Source organism: Mercurialis annua, linkage group LG3, assembly GCF_937616625.2.
Source record: "Mercurialis annua linkage group LG3, ddMerAnnu1.2, whole genome shotgun sequence".
In the NCBI taxonomy this organism is placed as follows: Eukaryota; Viridiplantae; Streptophyta; class Magnoliopsida; order Malpighiales; family Euphorbiaceae; genus Mercurialis; species Mercurialis annua.
In genome coordinates this window covers 1881355-1895185 of record NC_065572.1, presented here as the reverse complement: position 1 = coordinate 1895185, position 13831 = coordinate 1881355, and the positions used below count along the sequence as shown (strand labels likewise).

Sequence of the window (13831 nt, the reverse complement as noted above, 5' to 3'; positions counted from 1 at the left end):
CAAGTAAATTAGGGTTTTGTATGCTTTAGAACTTCAATATAAATTGTAAATTTTCTAGCCATTAGAGGCGGGTTTTGATTAATTGAATTCGAGATGTAACTCTGCTTTCTTTCTATCTTTCGACATTCATTCGAATCAACAAAACTTGAAGCCCTTATTTTGATAATTTTTAGATTCAATAGGATTATAGAAGACTCTTTTTGACAATCATAGATAAGGGTTTACACCTTTTTCTTAATGCAGAGCAAAAAAAAGTTCCTATTTAGCAAATTAGTATGCTCAAAAATAAAGTAACTCTATTAGCAACATGCCAAGGTAAAAAATAAAAAAAATACTATATACTATAATGAGTGGGTTATTGACTAGTAAAATACAACTATATTCAAATGTAACGCTATAATATTATTACAAGTGGTTTGAGTTTATTCTGTCTCAGTTTATAAAATGTGTTGTATTTGAAAATGGAAACATGCCACCAACTCCTCCTATACAAATCACTTGAAACCAAGTCCTCTCTCAGTTTCAGCAATATATAGACAATATCTTTGAATCTCACTTATTTAATTACCTGTGAAACAAAAAATAAAACCCTTAATAATTCAATGAAATAGATAAAATTTAAAATATGGCATTGAAATAGATAAATTATAGGCATGACGCATTTTTGGATCCATGTACTTGCCCTGTTTTTGGCAGTAGATCCATGCATTTATATTTCTCAACCTCGAAGCCTTATGCTTTTAGTTTTGTAGACTTCAAGTCCTTCCATCAATTCAAACCGAAAATAAATAAATTGAGGGACTTGGTGTCAACATAAATAAAATGGAAGGACTAAATTTTAATAAAATTAAGTAAAAATGAATACATTTTTTATTCCAGTTGCACTAAAGGCGTGTGAAGGACACGCCCTTCATTACTGTGACGGAAAGACATGATGTCTATAAAATTAAAACCCTAGGACCCAATGTTAACAAATAAAAGTGTAGGGTTTCAATGTCAAAAAGTGAACAAGTACGGGAACTCAAATATGCATTTTACCTAAAATAAAGCAAGTTTGATGCAGAATATATAAATAGTACCTGGTTACAATACTTGTAATCTCTATGTATAGTCAGCAATCTGCAATTCTCTATATGCATCTTTTCTGCTTCTTATTACTCTTGCTTTATCATCTCTTATTTCTAGTACCTGAATATATATACTTGGAGCTCAATAATCTTACGTGGTGAACTAGATTCACGTAAAAAGAATTCTCCGAAGTAAGGCAGGTCCATTCGAGATTACCTCTGGTCTTGAATTGAGAACGCCACTAGACATTCCGACATCAATGCGCCATACGCTGCAGTTGTACTTACTGCAGAATTCCACAAAAATAAAACTCATCAAAACATTTATGCATAGTTGAGTCTTGTACAATGAACTTTGTGCATGATCAGAGCCGATACCAATTGACCCCTGCAGTTTGAGGAGTGTGCCCTACCACCATTGCTTTAGCTCCTGCTGATTGCAATGTCTCTTCAAGAAGAGAAACTATCTGCTAAGATAATACATTCCGAGTTCCACATTCATAACTTCAAATGTCACTCAAGATTGAAAGTAAATCAAAGACATACAGTGACACAATCAAGTTGGTCTTGCACATTTTTTACATGCCTGAATAGTCTGATAGTCTTCTGGTTCCGACTCATCTCTGGAATACAGTCGGTTCCAAACAACGCTGTCGTAGCCCCTGGTTGCTATGAAAGGAATGTCAGGGCTATCATCGCTACCGCTAAGGCCTTTCATCCATTGAGATACTTCCCTGTTAATCCTCTCTATGCCATATGAAACTGTAGAACAAGTACTAATAATCTCACCAGACATTTCAATTTATATGCAAAAAATAACAATATCATTACTAATTCTCCTTGATTGGAGAAGTAGGTTTTTAGTTGTTACCATGGTGAGGCAGAAGTCCTCCATGACAGAATATCCAATCATTAATCCTGAGTATAACAGAATGCCGCGCTAGTTCAGATGCCAATGGACCGCCCGGTCTTAGCAGTACTGATCTGGCAATGATCCCCTTTTGCCTCTGTCCTAATGTTTTAATAACTTTATCACATAGCTTTTGGATTACAGACAACAATTTAGCTAACTATTAGGACACAAAATGTTTAGTACCTTCACCAAATTCAAAGGACCCCAGTAATTTTGGGACAATTTTCGGTCTTCTTTTCGACTTTTTGAGGCATGAATCCAACTAACAAATGAATTTTCCCAATCATATTTGTAATCTTCCAAATACGCCAGGAAATCCGTACATTCATCAAATCCCCCGGAATCAACGTATCTAAAGTCTCCTTCCACATTCATAGTTTCATGATTCCCATTGACCTATATATAGGTGACATTTCTTATGGAAACAAAAATGCTGAAATTGCGAAACGATATGTTTTACAAGAATAGGTTATAAATACAAATTTACGGAGTTTCGGAAGCATTTTCAGTAATACTACAAACCTGAAAAACTGCTCCACCTTCAGCTTTGGCCTGAATATCTAAAGAACGCAGCAAAGATAATATTGCTATCTCATCTTCGCCTCGATCAAGTATATCTCCAAGCTGAACCAGCACCTACAGATAATGTATACTGTGAACACAAAACAGTAAATCAAACAACTAAAAAGATCGATGACAGGCATATTTACGGTTTCTCCACCAATCCACAAGTCATCTCCATCATAATTCAATACACCAGCCAAGTCCAATGCACGCCTAGCTTGGTCAAGGTCTCCATGCAGGTCCCCAACTGAATAAACATAGTTTCAATCATTTATAGAAGAAACACTAAAACAAAGAAACAAAGTAGCTAAAAGAAATTCAAAGAGGTTCAGACTTTTATCAACACAACCACATGACTACAAAAGATATGAAGCAGTGCAAAAAATGAGAACAGAACAGTATAATAGTAAACTACAACAGAAAAGAAGATGAACTAACTGGCAATAATACGGCGACCAGGAGCAGAAACGTAAGTAGGAGGGTCTCCACTGACAAGTATAGGCTTTAAAGCTTCTCTGCTGATGCTACCATTGCCATTCCTTAAGCCAAGATGATCAGAGGCATAATAACAAGAATATGTATAGTTCGGTTTGGTTCTGCGAGGTACTAGAGATAAAGAATTTAGATACAATGAAGAAGCCATTGATTTATTTATCTCATATCATGTCAGAAATATGTCAAAAACATTAGATAGTCCTCAGCAGAAGTGAGGACTGGGCATGAACAGAACGAAAAACTAGCTACTTTTTTCTCAGCCATGTGTTTCTTTTATCTTTTTCTTTGGCCTTCTTTATGGTATAATATTTGGTGGATGAGATTATTCACAATTTGGCTGGCTTCTGTAAAACCACAAAGATTAGGCTGTCCATGACCCAAACCAGACCGAAAAACCGAACCGAAGTTCGTTGTCTCGTAATATTGAGAAGTTTGGTGTTCAGTTAACAGTCCGGTTTGGGGGTAAATAAAACCGAAAAACTGAACTTCTCAAAAATTAGAAAGATCTTTTTTACTTTTTATCTAAATTTCGGGACCTTTTTGTTGTTTTGCCCAAATTTTTAAGGTTTTTATTTGATTTTGGATATAAGTCCAACACCAAATTAAAAAAAAAAAAACTGAAACCGAACCGACCGAGAAATCCGGTCAAAAAAACTGGTGTTTTGTTAGAAAAATTTCGGTTCGGTCAACCATTTAGTAAATTTCGGCACTACCGATTTTGGTCGATTCGGAATTGAACCGAACCAACTGATGAACAGTCCTAACAAAGATACTTCCAAATCATCAAAATATCCTTTTTGCTCAAAATCTCAACTTTTTTCAACCAATGTAAAATGATAAAATCCACGTCCACATATGCAGACAGACTCTTACTTTAAAACCCAAATTCAATATTTAGACAAATAAAAGATATAATATTTGTCCTGCACAAAACTAACTTTTTCCCTTTAAAAATAAATAAATAAATGTGCATATTTGGGTCATTAAACAATTATTTTTCTTCAATAAACCAACATCTTCAACCCAGATGAGAAAGCTAACCATCTGGAAAACGTTGATGAGGATCGCACAGAACTTCAAAATGCATATTTGACCAAAGTCCTTCAAAGTTAAATTGATAATTCCTCCTAATCCAGGCGAAAAATTCTTATCGAAAAGTGTTACGATCAACTTCCCGAAAAGTTCTCTCCATAATTCAACTTGGACGAGCTGCCATATGATTCCTGAAGGATTGTGAAACATTTCCTTCAAACAAGGCCCAAGCAAATGCCTTTATTCGATCATCATCATCCTTAACTGGCTCACTAATAGCTGGAAGTTCCCAGCTGTGACACCCAAAACTTGGTATCATGTAACGACATATCTGGTCTGTACTAACGTTGTAATATGGTCTGCGACTCTTATCAACTGAAGTAGTGCACAAAGTAGTTTTACAGCCATAGTCAACAAGCCATTCTGGATCAATGCTTGTTGCTCCATAAATGTATGACCGACGTTTTGTACGTAGCAATTCATTGTAAACCAAATAATCAGGAGCTGAACTAGTAAGAGATGACGAAGGATTGAGGAATACGATATCATTAGACGTGCAGATTTCATACCTAACTAATTTTACTGATCTATCTTCTTCTGATGACCTTAAATCTCTATCGAGTCTTTTGGCAACTCTATCAATCAAGCCAGCACATATAGCTTTGCGTAAGATTGGTTCTTCGTAATAATTCTGTAGAAGAGGAGTCTTACTGGAGGAACCCCTCCATGCTTGTTCCACATCCTCCATGGTTCCATGAGTCCATGAGAAATTCTGATCCAAGTCATAATTGACACTTTGATCAAAGACTAATCCGAGAAGCTGCTCTCTTAACTTGGACATTTCATCCATGGTTTTATAGTGTAAGGCATTCTCAGTGCAAAATTTCCTTGGATCTTGAGAAAGTTCAAAACATTGCAAACAATAAGCTACAGTCAGAACATCACTGCTCATGTAAAGTGATTTGGCTGTTGCTTTAACATTTCTACTGTCTACTTTCCCAGAAATCTCCTCCGACTCTAAGAAATCGGTATTGTCGTCATTTTCTTGAAGCTGCATCAGGAAAGGATTTGACAAGCTCAATGCTGCAGCTGTTGCAACTGCATATCCTAGAATTAGATTTGCTCTGGGATAATTCTCCCCCTTCATAATTTGTATAGCAGCTAAAGGGATCCGAGAGTGACGAGGGTCCATGGGATAACAAGCCATGGCCTTTCCGAGGGGTGTCAATCTTTTCCCATCAAGTGCTTTAAGATTCCTCAAGCAATCATATGCTTGATCCAAGGCCTCTTTCTTTGGACAAGTTGGAAATGGAAAACCTTGTACCTGAAATACACAAATAATCAGACAATAAATCGATAAAATGATTAGATGTGTAACATGGGGATACCATAATGAAATCGCCCATCATTTTTAATGTTAAAGTAAATAAGCACGACTACCAAAACACAAGAAAGCTCACCTTTATATTCATGGATTCCAGGTTGAGAACATAGCCCTCAAGAGGCACTTTAAGAATTTCAGGACAAGAGAAATCAGGAAGTAAGTCGTTAAAGACAGCAGAAGAATAGAGGCGATAACAGTGGCCAGGCCCAGTTCTCCCAGCCCTTCCGGCGCGTTGAGCTGCTGATGCCTTACTTATCCACTGTACTCTATAACTTGTCATGCCATTAGATGGGTCATAATCCTTCACCTTTTCCTTTCCCGTGTCAACAATATACTTTATACCTGGAATGGTTAAGGATGTTTCAGCAACATTAGTGGCAACGACAATTAGCCTCTCCCCTTTCTTGACCTCTTCAAATACACGAAGCTGTGCTTTTTCAGAAAGCATGGCATAAAGAGACAGCACACGCAGTGGACCAACAGATACGCATTTATTTCCTGTCCTTTTCTTCACTGCACTATGATTGTATTTCTTTAAGCACTCTTGTGGCATAAAAGGATTCTGTTTTGCCTTAGAATTCATGTCTGAAGCATAATTTCCATCCAATGCTTCAAAAGCAGTCTTCAATGAGGAAACAACCCCTTCCTCACCTAAGACACCTAAGATACTAGTGTCATTTTTTGGGATGCTGTGATCCCGCGATTCTCCATCGCCACCAATATTTTTTACTTCACTTTCTGATTCAGAACCATAATAGTCTGATTCAGAATCATAACAGTCTGATTCAGAATCATAACAGTCTGATTCATCGCCATCAGAAAGTGGCATATCTTCGTCATAGTAGCTAAATTCGTCAGCAACTGAGTTTCCTTGCATTTCAAATGCCTCATTGATATCCTTTTTGGCAATTCCCTGAATAGAATAATTTTCTGATGCGGCAGAGACTCCATTGTTCCTTTCAGCAGTCATAGAAAACAATTTCTTAGAAGCTTTCAGCAATCTCTTGCGCAATTCCTCTACCTCTCTTTGGCCCGTGACAAAAACAAGTATGCCTCCTTTCGGTAGCATCTTGTGAATTGAAAGGACCTTTTTAAAGGCTTGGCCTACATAATCATCAAGTTTTGTTCTCTTCGAGAAATGTTCAAAAATCGGAAATTGCCTGGTTGGAACTTTAATAATCGGAGGAGGATTACCAAATACTGAAATGAAATCCTTCACTCTCATGGTGGCACTCATCAGAATAAGTTTGGGAGCAGATATCCTTTGATCAGGGCTAATTTCTTGTCCTGAAAGCATAATCTTTTGCTGATCATCATAAACTTTCTGCAATTTAGCATAATATTGCATATAGTTAACAAAATGCTTAAGAAATGAGCCATAAACTTCATTTTGCAGGGGAAAAAGAAGTACATTTTCTTTCGCGTTTTTACCTGGCGTAGCTGGATGCTACGAGAAAGCAATCCGATGAGTATGTCTGTGTTGGCACTTCTCTCATGAGCCTCATCTAATATTATGACAGAGTAGTTGCTCAATAGAAAATCACTCTGCACCAATGGAGTAGATACAGAAGAAAATAGTATGAAATTTGGCCAAGTATATGGGTTACAATACAAAAAACTACTCAAACCTTAAGTTCTTGTAGTAAGATTCCATCAGTCATAAATTTGATGGCACTACTGTCTACAACACTCTTCTGATGCCTGACCTGATAACCAACCACCTTACTACTTCTCTTGAGACCAAGCTCCTCCTTCACACGCCTAGCGGAGGCAAACACAGCAACACGACGTGGTTGAGTAACTCCGATAACACGAGATCGACCTCCACCGTTTGAACCAAAGCCTGCTTCATAAAGAAACTAAAAGGACAACAAATATAAGTAGTTTGAATTGCATGTAAAGCAAAAGAACACTATATATGTTTAGGGGTGTGCAACAACTGAACCGGACCGTAAAACCAAAACGAACCGAAATTGCAACTATAGTTTGGTTATTTAATAAATACAGTTTGATTCAATTTGCAATTATGTAAAAATCGGTATTCGGTTTAGGCAATTCGAAACCGTAAAAACCGAACAAAAAAATTTTCCAAAAATTAAATATTTATTTATATTTTTTTTGGTCTTTATTCTTTTATAGTTATACATAAGTTAATAAAATTCATAGAAGGTACAACTAATAAACATATAAAAGATTATTAGACACTAATTATTACATATTTAAATTAATTTAAGATACAAAAAGTAAAAAAATAAAAATTTCAGTTTTCTAACGAAACCAAACTGAACTTTTTGGTCCCGTTTGGTGTAATCCGAATTTGAAGTTCCGTTTGGTTCAGTTTAAAAATTCTAGTATAAACTTCGGTTTTGGCCATTTCAAACCGAAATGGAACCGACCGATCGATGCACAGTCCTAAATACATTTATATACCTGAGGAAGTTGAGTGGTTTTGCCGCAACCAGTTTCTCCACAGACAATGACAATAGGATGTTCATTAATGGCTTCCATGATCTCCTGCTCCATCATAACTATCGGAAGATCCTTCCGTTTCTCTTCCACATCTTTTGGCCGTACAACATGCACCACCCCTGTCGAGATTCCGGTAACAAATTGCCGGGAATTGCTCCGGTTTGATTTATTACCCTATTACATGTACACATCCGAATTTGTAATCAGACAATGTCATACGTAAACTTCAGCTTAACCAAAATTTAATGTAAACGAAGTATAATACCTGTACTCGTACGCATAACCTTTTATTGCGATCATTAGACTCCATTTCATGAAAATTGCGAGACTGATTTACAAGATTTAATTTCGGTTCTGATTGAGAGAGGCGGCAATTTTTTCTGTTTTTCAACATGATTTATAATTTATAGTGTTTCTATTAGCGAGGTTTAAAGTACTACTTTTAACCTGTAAGTGAGGTGGCAAGTTCGGATTGTACTATGCAGCCGTTTAAATATTGAGGAAATTATATCATTTACCAAAAAAAATAAAAAAAATTACAAAACTACATGTTGACTTTTTTTATTTATAAAAGTACAAAAAAATAAAAAATAATATCAAACATACGGTGTATACTGTGAGTTTAATATCAGTATACTAATGAACTAACATTATATCAACATTATACCAAAATTATAACGACATTATACATACTGAGATTTTATTAATATTAAATAAAAATTTACCAAAATTACATCAAATCGTATACTAAAAATTAAATTAATAATATACCAAAATTATACCAACAGTGTATCAAAAGTGTACATACTAAAATTTTATTATTACATCAACAATATACAAATTCTCTAGTTCATTACCAACTATAGTGAAAAGTACATATAAAAAAAATATACATGTTATCAACTAGAAAATATATATAAAAATTTATAATCGATATACCAAAAATATACTGAAATTATTCTAATAATAAATTAAATATTATTTTAAAATTATCTGATTTATAGTTTTAGTATTCCAAAATTATACCATAATTATACCGACATAATACAAATCGTACTTTTGTAATTAATTTTCAATTTTTGGTACTTTTGTAATTAATTTTAAATCAATCGTATTTTTGTAAATAAAAATAGTTTACAGGTACTTTTGTAAATATTTTTAAAATTTTAGGTAATTTTGTCATCATCCCTTAAATATTTAGGGTTGTTTAGAAACTTGGAGCTAAATTTTGTGGATCAATATTATGAGTTCAGATTAGTCCGAATGTGAAAAGTTTGGAAAAATTACACAAATGGGCTGAATATGAGCTTATATAACAAAAATGCTAAATTGCTAAATTTCTTTCATCCATGCTAATTTATTGTTTACATTAGAAAGTTAAAAACAGCAAATTATTACAACTTTTACCTATTTCATCTAATCCATACATGTGTCCCTTTAATTGGAAAAAAAGTGACAGATCAACACATAATTCAAATTGGGTTTTATTATTTAGATAAACAAACAAACCCTTAACAATCTCTCATCTTCTTCTTTCATAAATTTAAATAGCCCAGTACTCACCACCGCCACAACAACACTCTCCTGCTCCTCTTTCACGTCCGGCCGCCATCTCCTCTCGTGTTGCCGTACATCCACTATCAGATTTTCCTCCTCCACCGCCTACTCCATTTGATCACAGTCCAAATAAAATTTTCTTCTAATTTCCTCTTTCCCTCTATAAATTAAAAATTTCTTTAAAAAATTTGGATTTCTTTGGATCAATCAATGTTTGAGACTTTTATTTTGTACAGATCTAAGATTTTTTTGATCAATATTTTTCCATAAATCAAAATCAATTTTTTAAACATCTTATGATTAATTGAATTAAAATAAAACCCAAATTGTTTTTTAAAAAATAAAATAAAATTAGTATTGTCATTTAAGGTTAGGGTTAGCAAAAAAAAAATTAATGGCAGAACAGTTGGGAGGGTTGGAAGGCAGCCAACCAGTGGATGTTTCTAAGCACCCTTCTCATATTGTTCCTACTCTTTAGTAAGTAATTGAATTAATCATCATTAGGTCATTTTTTATACAAATTTATCAATGTATTAGGGTATCTGAATGATGGGTGTACTGTGCTAAATTGTGAGATTTTATTATTATGGACTAACTTGTTTATATTGTAAGCTCCTATACCTTTCATTTTACAAAATAGAAAAAACATTCAATGTAATATATTCTACAGAAATTTATGAAGTGAAGAAAAAAATAATAAAAGATGAAGCAAAAGTTGAAGCAAAAGATGAAGATAAAAGTAATAGAAAAGGAGCAAAATTTGCAAAAACAAATATTTAGTTTCTTTATTTGTATATGTTATGTATGAGAAATGTATCTTAGTTTGTGTTTATTTTTCTCTATTATTATATTTAGTTTTCTGTGTTTTTTATTGAATCAAATGTAAGAATATTAATTATTTCTATTTTTATTTATATTTATATTTCTATTTATGTGTCATAGATGTATCCTGTAAGAATATTAATTATTTATATTTATATTTTCTCTATTATTATATTTAGTTTTCTGTGTTTTTTATTGAATCAAATATGTATCATAGATTTTATCAGTTATATAAAATAAATTAATGAAAACAAAGTAAAAATAAACAAAATAGTAACCAATTTAATAGTAAAATAAGTTTTTCTATCACATGTTGTACATATTCGATATATTTGGGATACATTTTAGATACATATTCGATACATATCGGAAACAGCGCAACAACTTTATGGTGCGGGTTTTATTAATATTGTTGACTATAATTCAATGAATGATGATGATGGTATCACCTATGTATTGCAGTGTTTGTTGGCCTCATATTTGCAAGATAGAGTTGTTGATTAGGATGGTCTTCTGTAATGTTTAATAGTAACTTTTATGACGACACTATATTATTATTAGTTTTTTTTTTATTTCTATATCATGTATATACATATTGGATATATCAATGATATATTATAGATACATCACCTGATACGTCATAGATGTACCACCGGTACATTATAGATACATTATCGATACATCATAAATACATTAATAATACATTGCCGATGCATATTTGATACATCGTAGATACATCAATCGATTTTTAAACTAGTGGAGTAGCCCATACAAGTGATAATTATATGTTAACGTTAGTTCATCTTTGATCACAAGTCAATTAATTATTACGCTCGAGAGAGTGTTAAAAAATGAGATCATGAGTAAATCATTCCCTCTTATGATACATTGCAGACTAAATTTTTTTTAAACTGTAATTTTGTTATAACATAAGTGTTAAGTTATGATACATTATAGATACATATTTGATGTATAATTTATACATTGTAATTTTTATATTAAAATAGATGGATTATTATAATTGTATTTAATATATATTATTTATATATCGTAGACGTAGTATTAAAATTATATTTATTACATATTATTTGGGTATTTTGATATGCATTATGTATAAATAGTGTATCAAAAACGTATTGTTTTGTGTATTTTGTGCGCATTACATGATATCCATTGGAAAAAAAATTCTGATTTTTTGCTTTATTTTTTATATAATTGATGGCACAATAGTTTATTTAATATTTTAAATTAAAGTAGCAGAGAGAGATATTATTTGTGTATTTAATATGTATTTTGGGTGTATTTTAAGATGTACCATTAAAGTTGTATTTAATATGTATTATTTGTATTTAAGATATACCATTAAAGTTGTATTTAATAGAAAAGATTCTGAAGTAAATTGTGTCCGTTTGAATAATATTTGAGACGCATAAATAACATATTAAAAATATAGTTTTGTGACACATAAATAATATATATAAATTATATAGTTTTGAAACAAATAAATAATATATATTAATAATATATATATATATATATATATATATATTTATATTTATATTTATTATTTTTATCAATGGTGATAGATTTGATGAAGGGGATAAATATTGTTATTAGTTTTTTATTCATATATCACATGTATATAATTAAAGATGTTATATTATTATTATTATTATTTGATGCGTGAATTTTAATTAAAGCATGTGATACATATATTTAATTTAATATATACTATTCATACTTCTTAGAGACACATAATTAATACATATTAATAATTTGTTTATTTATTTATTTATATATTTTTGTTTTAGAAATATGGAAAAATAATAATCAATTATGTCCTCGATACATATCTGATACATAACAAATACATATCTGATACATTGTTTGAATAGTTTTGACAAACTGACGCGTGACTGACGCACGTGTAAGACGCGCGTCAGACGCGCTTCTGCGCGTTTTGACAGTTGTTTAACGCGTTTTGACAGCTGTTTGGCACGTTTTTTATTTTTGCTTTTTTTACTACTTGAGTAAGACATGTGTCTCTTATTTAGTGGTTAGGTATAATAAGTAAACTTTTCAAGTTTTTAGGTGCTAGTGTAATAAATAAGTTTAGTTAGCATTTTTGTAAACTTTGTTGATTTTTTATATAGTTTTGTAATCTTCTCGAAAAGTTTAAAGATATCATCTCATTGTTGAACTCCGTTCACCGAAAAATATTTAGGTGAACCAAGTTCACCACGTAGAATTATGAACTATCCATTTAATATGTGACACATGGCGTGATTATTTACATGAGCCAATTAATAAAACACACATTAATTAATGAGTATTTAATATGTTTTATTTAAAATTAATGTGTATTTTATTAATTGACTCATGTAAATAATCACACCACGTGTCACATATTAAATGGATGGTTCATATTCTACGTGGTGGACTTGGTTCACCTAAGAATTTTTCCCGTTCACCTCATGACCCTATAACAAAATAAATAGGCTAATCCCCTGAAAAACCCCTCATCTTTCAATTTCTTTTCATTTGCACCCTCACCTTTCAAAATCTCCAATTTTACCCTAATTTCCACCTTTCATTTTCAATTACACCCTTAAATATTAAATTGACTTATTTTTACTGCAAAAAGTTCAAATTAATACTTTAAATTTCAACAAATATTATAAATAGTATCTAATTTAATTAATTTTATGGAATTAAAACGGTAAAATTAAATAAAAGTGAATGTGAAATTTAGTAATTTTTGAAATATTTTTTTAGAGAAGATGCTTTTATTGTTGAAATTTTAACATTTAGTACTATTTAGAAAATGAGTAAAAATAAAAAATATTGATTCGAAATTCTTTGAATGAAAAAAGGTCAATTTAATATTTCGAGGGTGCAATTGAAAGTGAAAGGTGGTAATTAGGGTAAAATTGGAGATTTTAAAAGGTGAGGGTGCAAACGAAAGGGGGTTGAAAGGTGAGGGGATTTTTAGAGGATTAGCCAAATAAATATAAGAATGCAAAAAATTCTTTATTAGGCAAAGGTATTTTCTAAACAGTAAATTGTTAGGGTTTTGGAAATAAAATCACCAATTAATTTTTTAATTTAATTGGCATTGATAATCTTTTTGATCCTTGCAGTTTTTTTTATTCACATAAGCTGAACAATATTTATCTTAAGTTAAATTGGACTGACTTTTTGACTTTTGGTGTCTGGTTGAATTATCGATCTAGTTCATTTTTTAATTCATCAAACTTTATAAATCGAATACGAAATAGTTGCATTATTAAAAAAAAAGTTCAAAAATTAAATTTAATATTTTGACTCAATTGATCAACATCAAAAGAGTACATAATAAGGAGTAAACTGTTGACCGCAACGAAAGTGAATGATCATATTGTTCAAACAGAAATGACAAAACTGTGAATTATAACAGATGTTGGAGGCAAATAATTTGCTCGTTTTCATACTGAAACTTCCGATAAATGAAAATCATATAAATTTACCTGAACAGAATTAGAGCAAAAA

The 13831-nt window shown here is 31.9% G+C and overlaps 2 protein-coding genes across 3 annotated transcripts; both read right to left on the bottom strand.

Moving 5' to 3' along the window:
- Positions 1-316: 316 nt before the first annotated feature.
- LOC126674502 (shewanella-like protein phosphatase 1) lies at positions 317-3297 on the bottom strand. Of its 2 annotated transcripts, none has more exons than XR_008790337.1 (10): positions 2983-3297; positions 2691-2791; positions 2503-2616; positions 2164-2376; positions 1939-2074; positions 1650-1829; positions 1446-1530; positions 1285-1354; positions 1080-1201; positions 317-568 (listed from the first exon to the last, which is right to left on the bottom strand). XR_008790337.1 is itself a non-coding variant. In XM_050368952.2 (10 exons), exons 1-9 carry the CDS (start codon positions 3185-3187, stop codon positions 1102-1104), a joined length of 1191 nt encoding a protein of 396 aa, XP_050224909.1. In that variant the 5' UTR covers positions 3188-3296; the 3' UTR covers positions 317-568; positions 1080-1101. The 2 variants fall into 2 exon arrangements, 1 of the variants encoding a protein (XP_050224909.1); XM_050368952.2 differs by having other exon boundaries at positions 1080-1188; positions 2983-3296.
- A 652-nt stretch (positions 3298-3949) lies between these two features.
- LOC126674499 (ATP-dependent RNA helicase DEAH13-like) lies at positions 3950-8364 on the bottom strand. The gene is made up of 6 exons (XM_050368948.2): positions 8190-8364; positions 7886-8098; positions 7084-7314; positions 6887-7000; positions 5532-6779; positions 3950-5395 (listed from the first exon to the last, which is right to left on the bottom strand). Exons 1-6 carry the CDS (start codon positions 8316-8318, stop codon positions 4235-4237), a joined length of 3096 nt encoding a protein of 1031 aa, XP_050224905.1. The 5' UTR covers positions 8319-8364; the 3' UTR covers positions 3950-4234.
- Positions 8365-13831: the final 5467 nt, after the last annotated feature.

What these genes read in the sequence shown, in the direction of transcription:
- LOC126674502 (XM_050368952.2), bottom strand. Translation starts at nt 3,187, where the DNA reads ATGGCTTCTTCATTGTATCTAAATTCTTTATCTCTAGTACCTCGCAGA. An exon ending in TGGTCGCCGTATTATTGCCA is followed by an intron (nt 2,792 to 2,982) that starts GTTAGTTCATCT and finishes ATGTTTATTCAG; the next exon opens with TTGGGGACCTGCATGGAGAC. An exon ending in AGGACTTCTGCCTCACCATG is followed by an intron (nt 1,830 to 1,938) that starts GTAACAACTAAA and finishes CTTGTTCTACAG; the next exon opens with TTTCATATGGCATAGAGAGG.
- LOC126674499 (XM_050368948.2), bottom strand. Translation starts at nt 8,318, where the DNA reads ATGTTGAAAAACAGAAAAAATTGCCGCCTCTCTCAATCAGAACCGAAA. An exon ending in TCTTACTACAAGAACTTAAG is followed by an intron (nt 7,001 to 7,083) that starts GTTTGAGTAGTT and finishes CCATTGGTGCAG; the next exon opens with AGTGATTTTCTATTGAGCAA. An exon ending in TGGAATCCATGAATATAAAG is followed by an intron (nt 5,396 to 5,531) that starts GTGAGCTTTCTT and finishes TGTGTATTTCAG; the next exon opens with GTACAAGGTTTTCCATTTCC.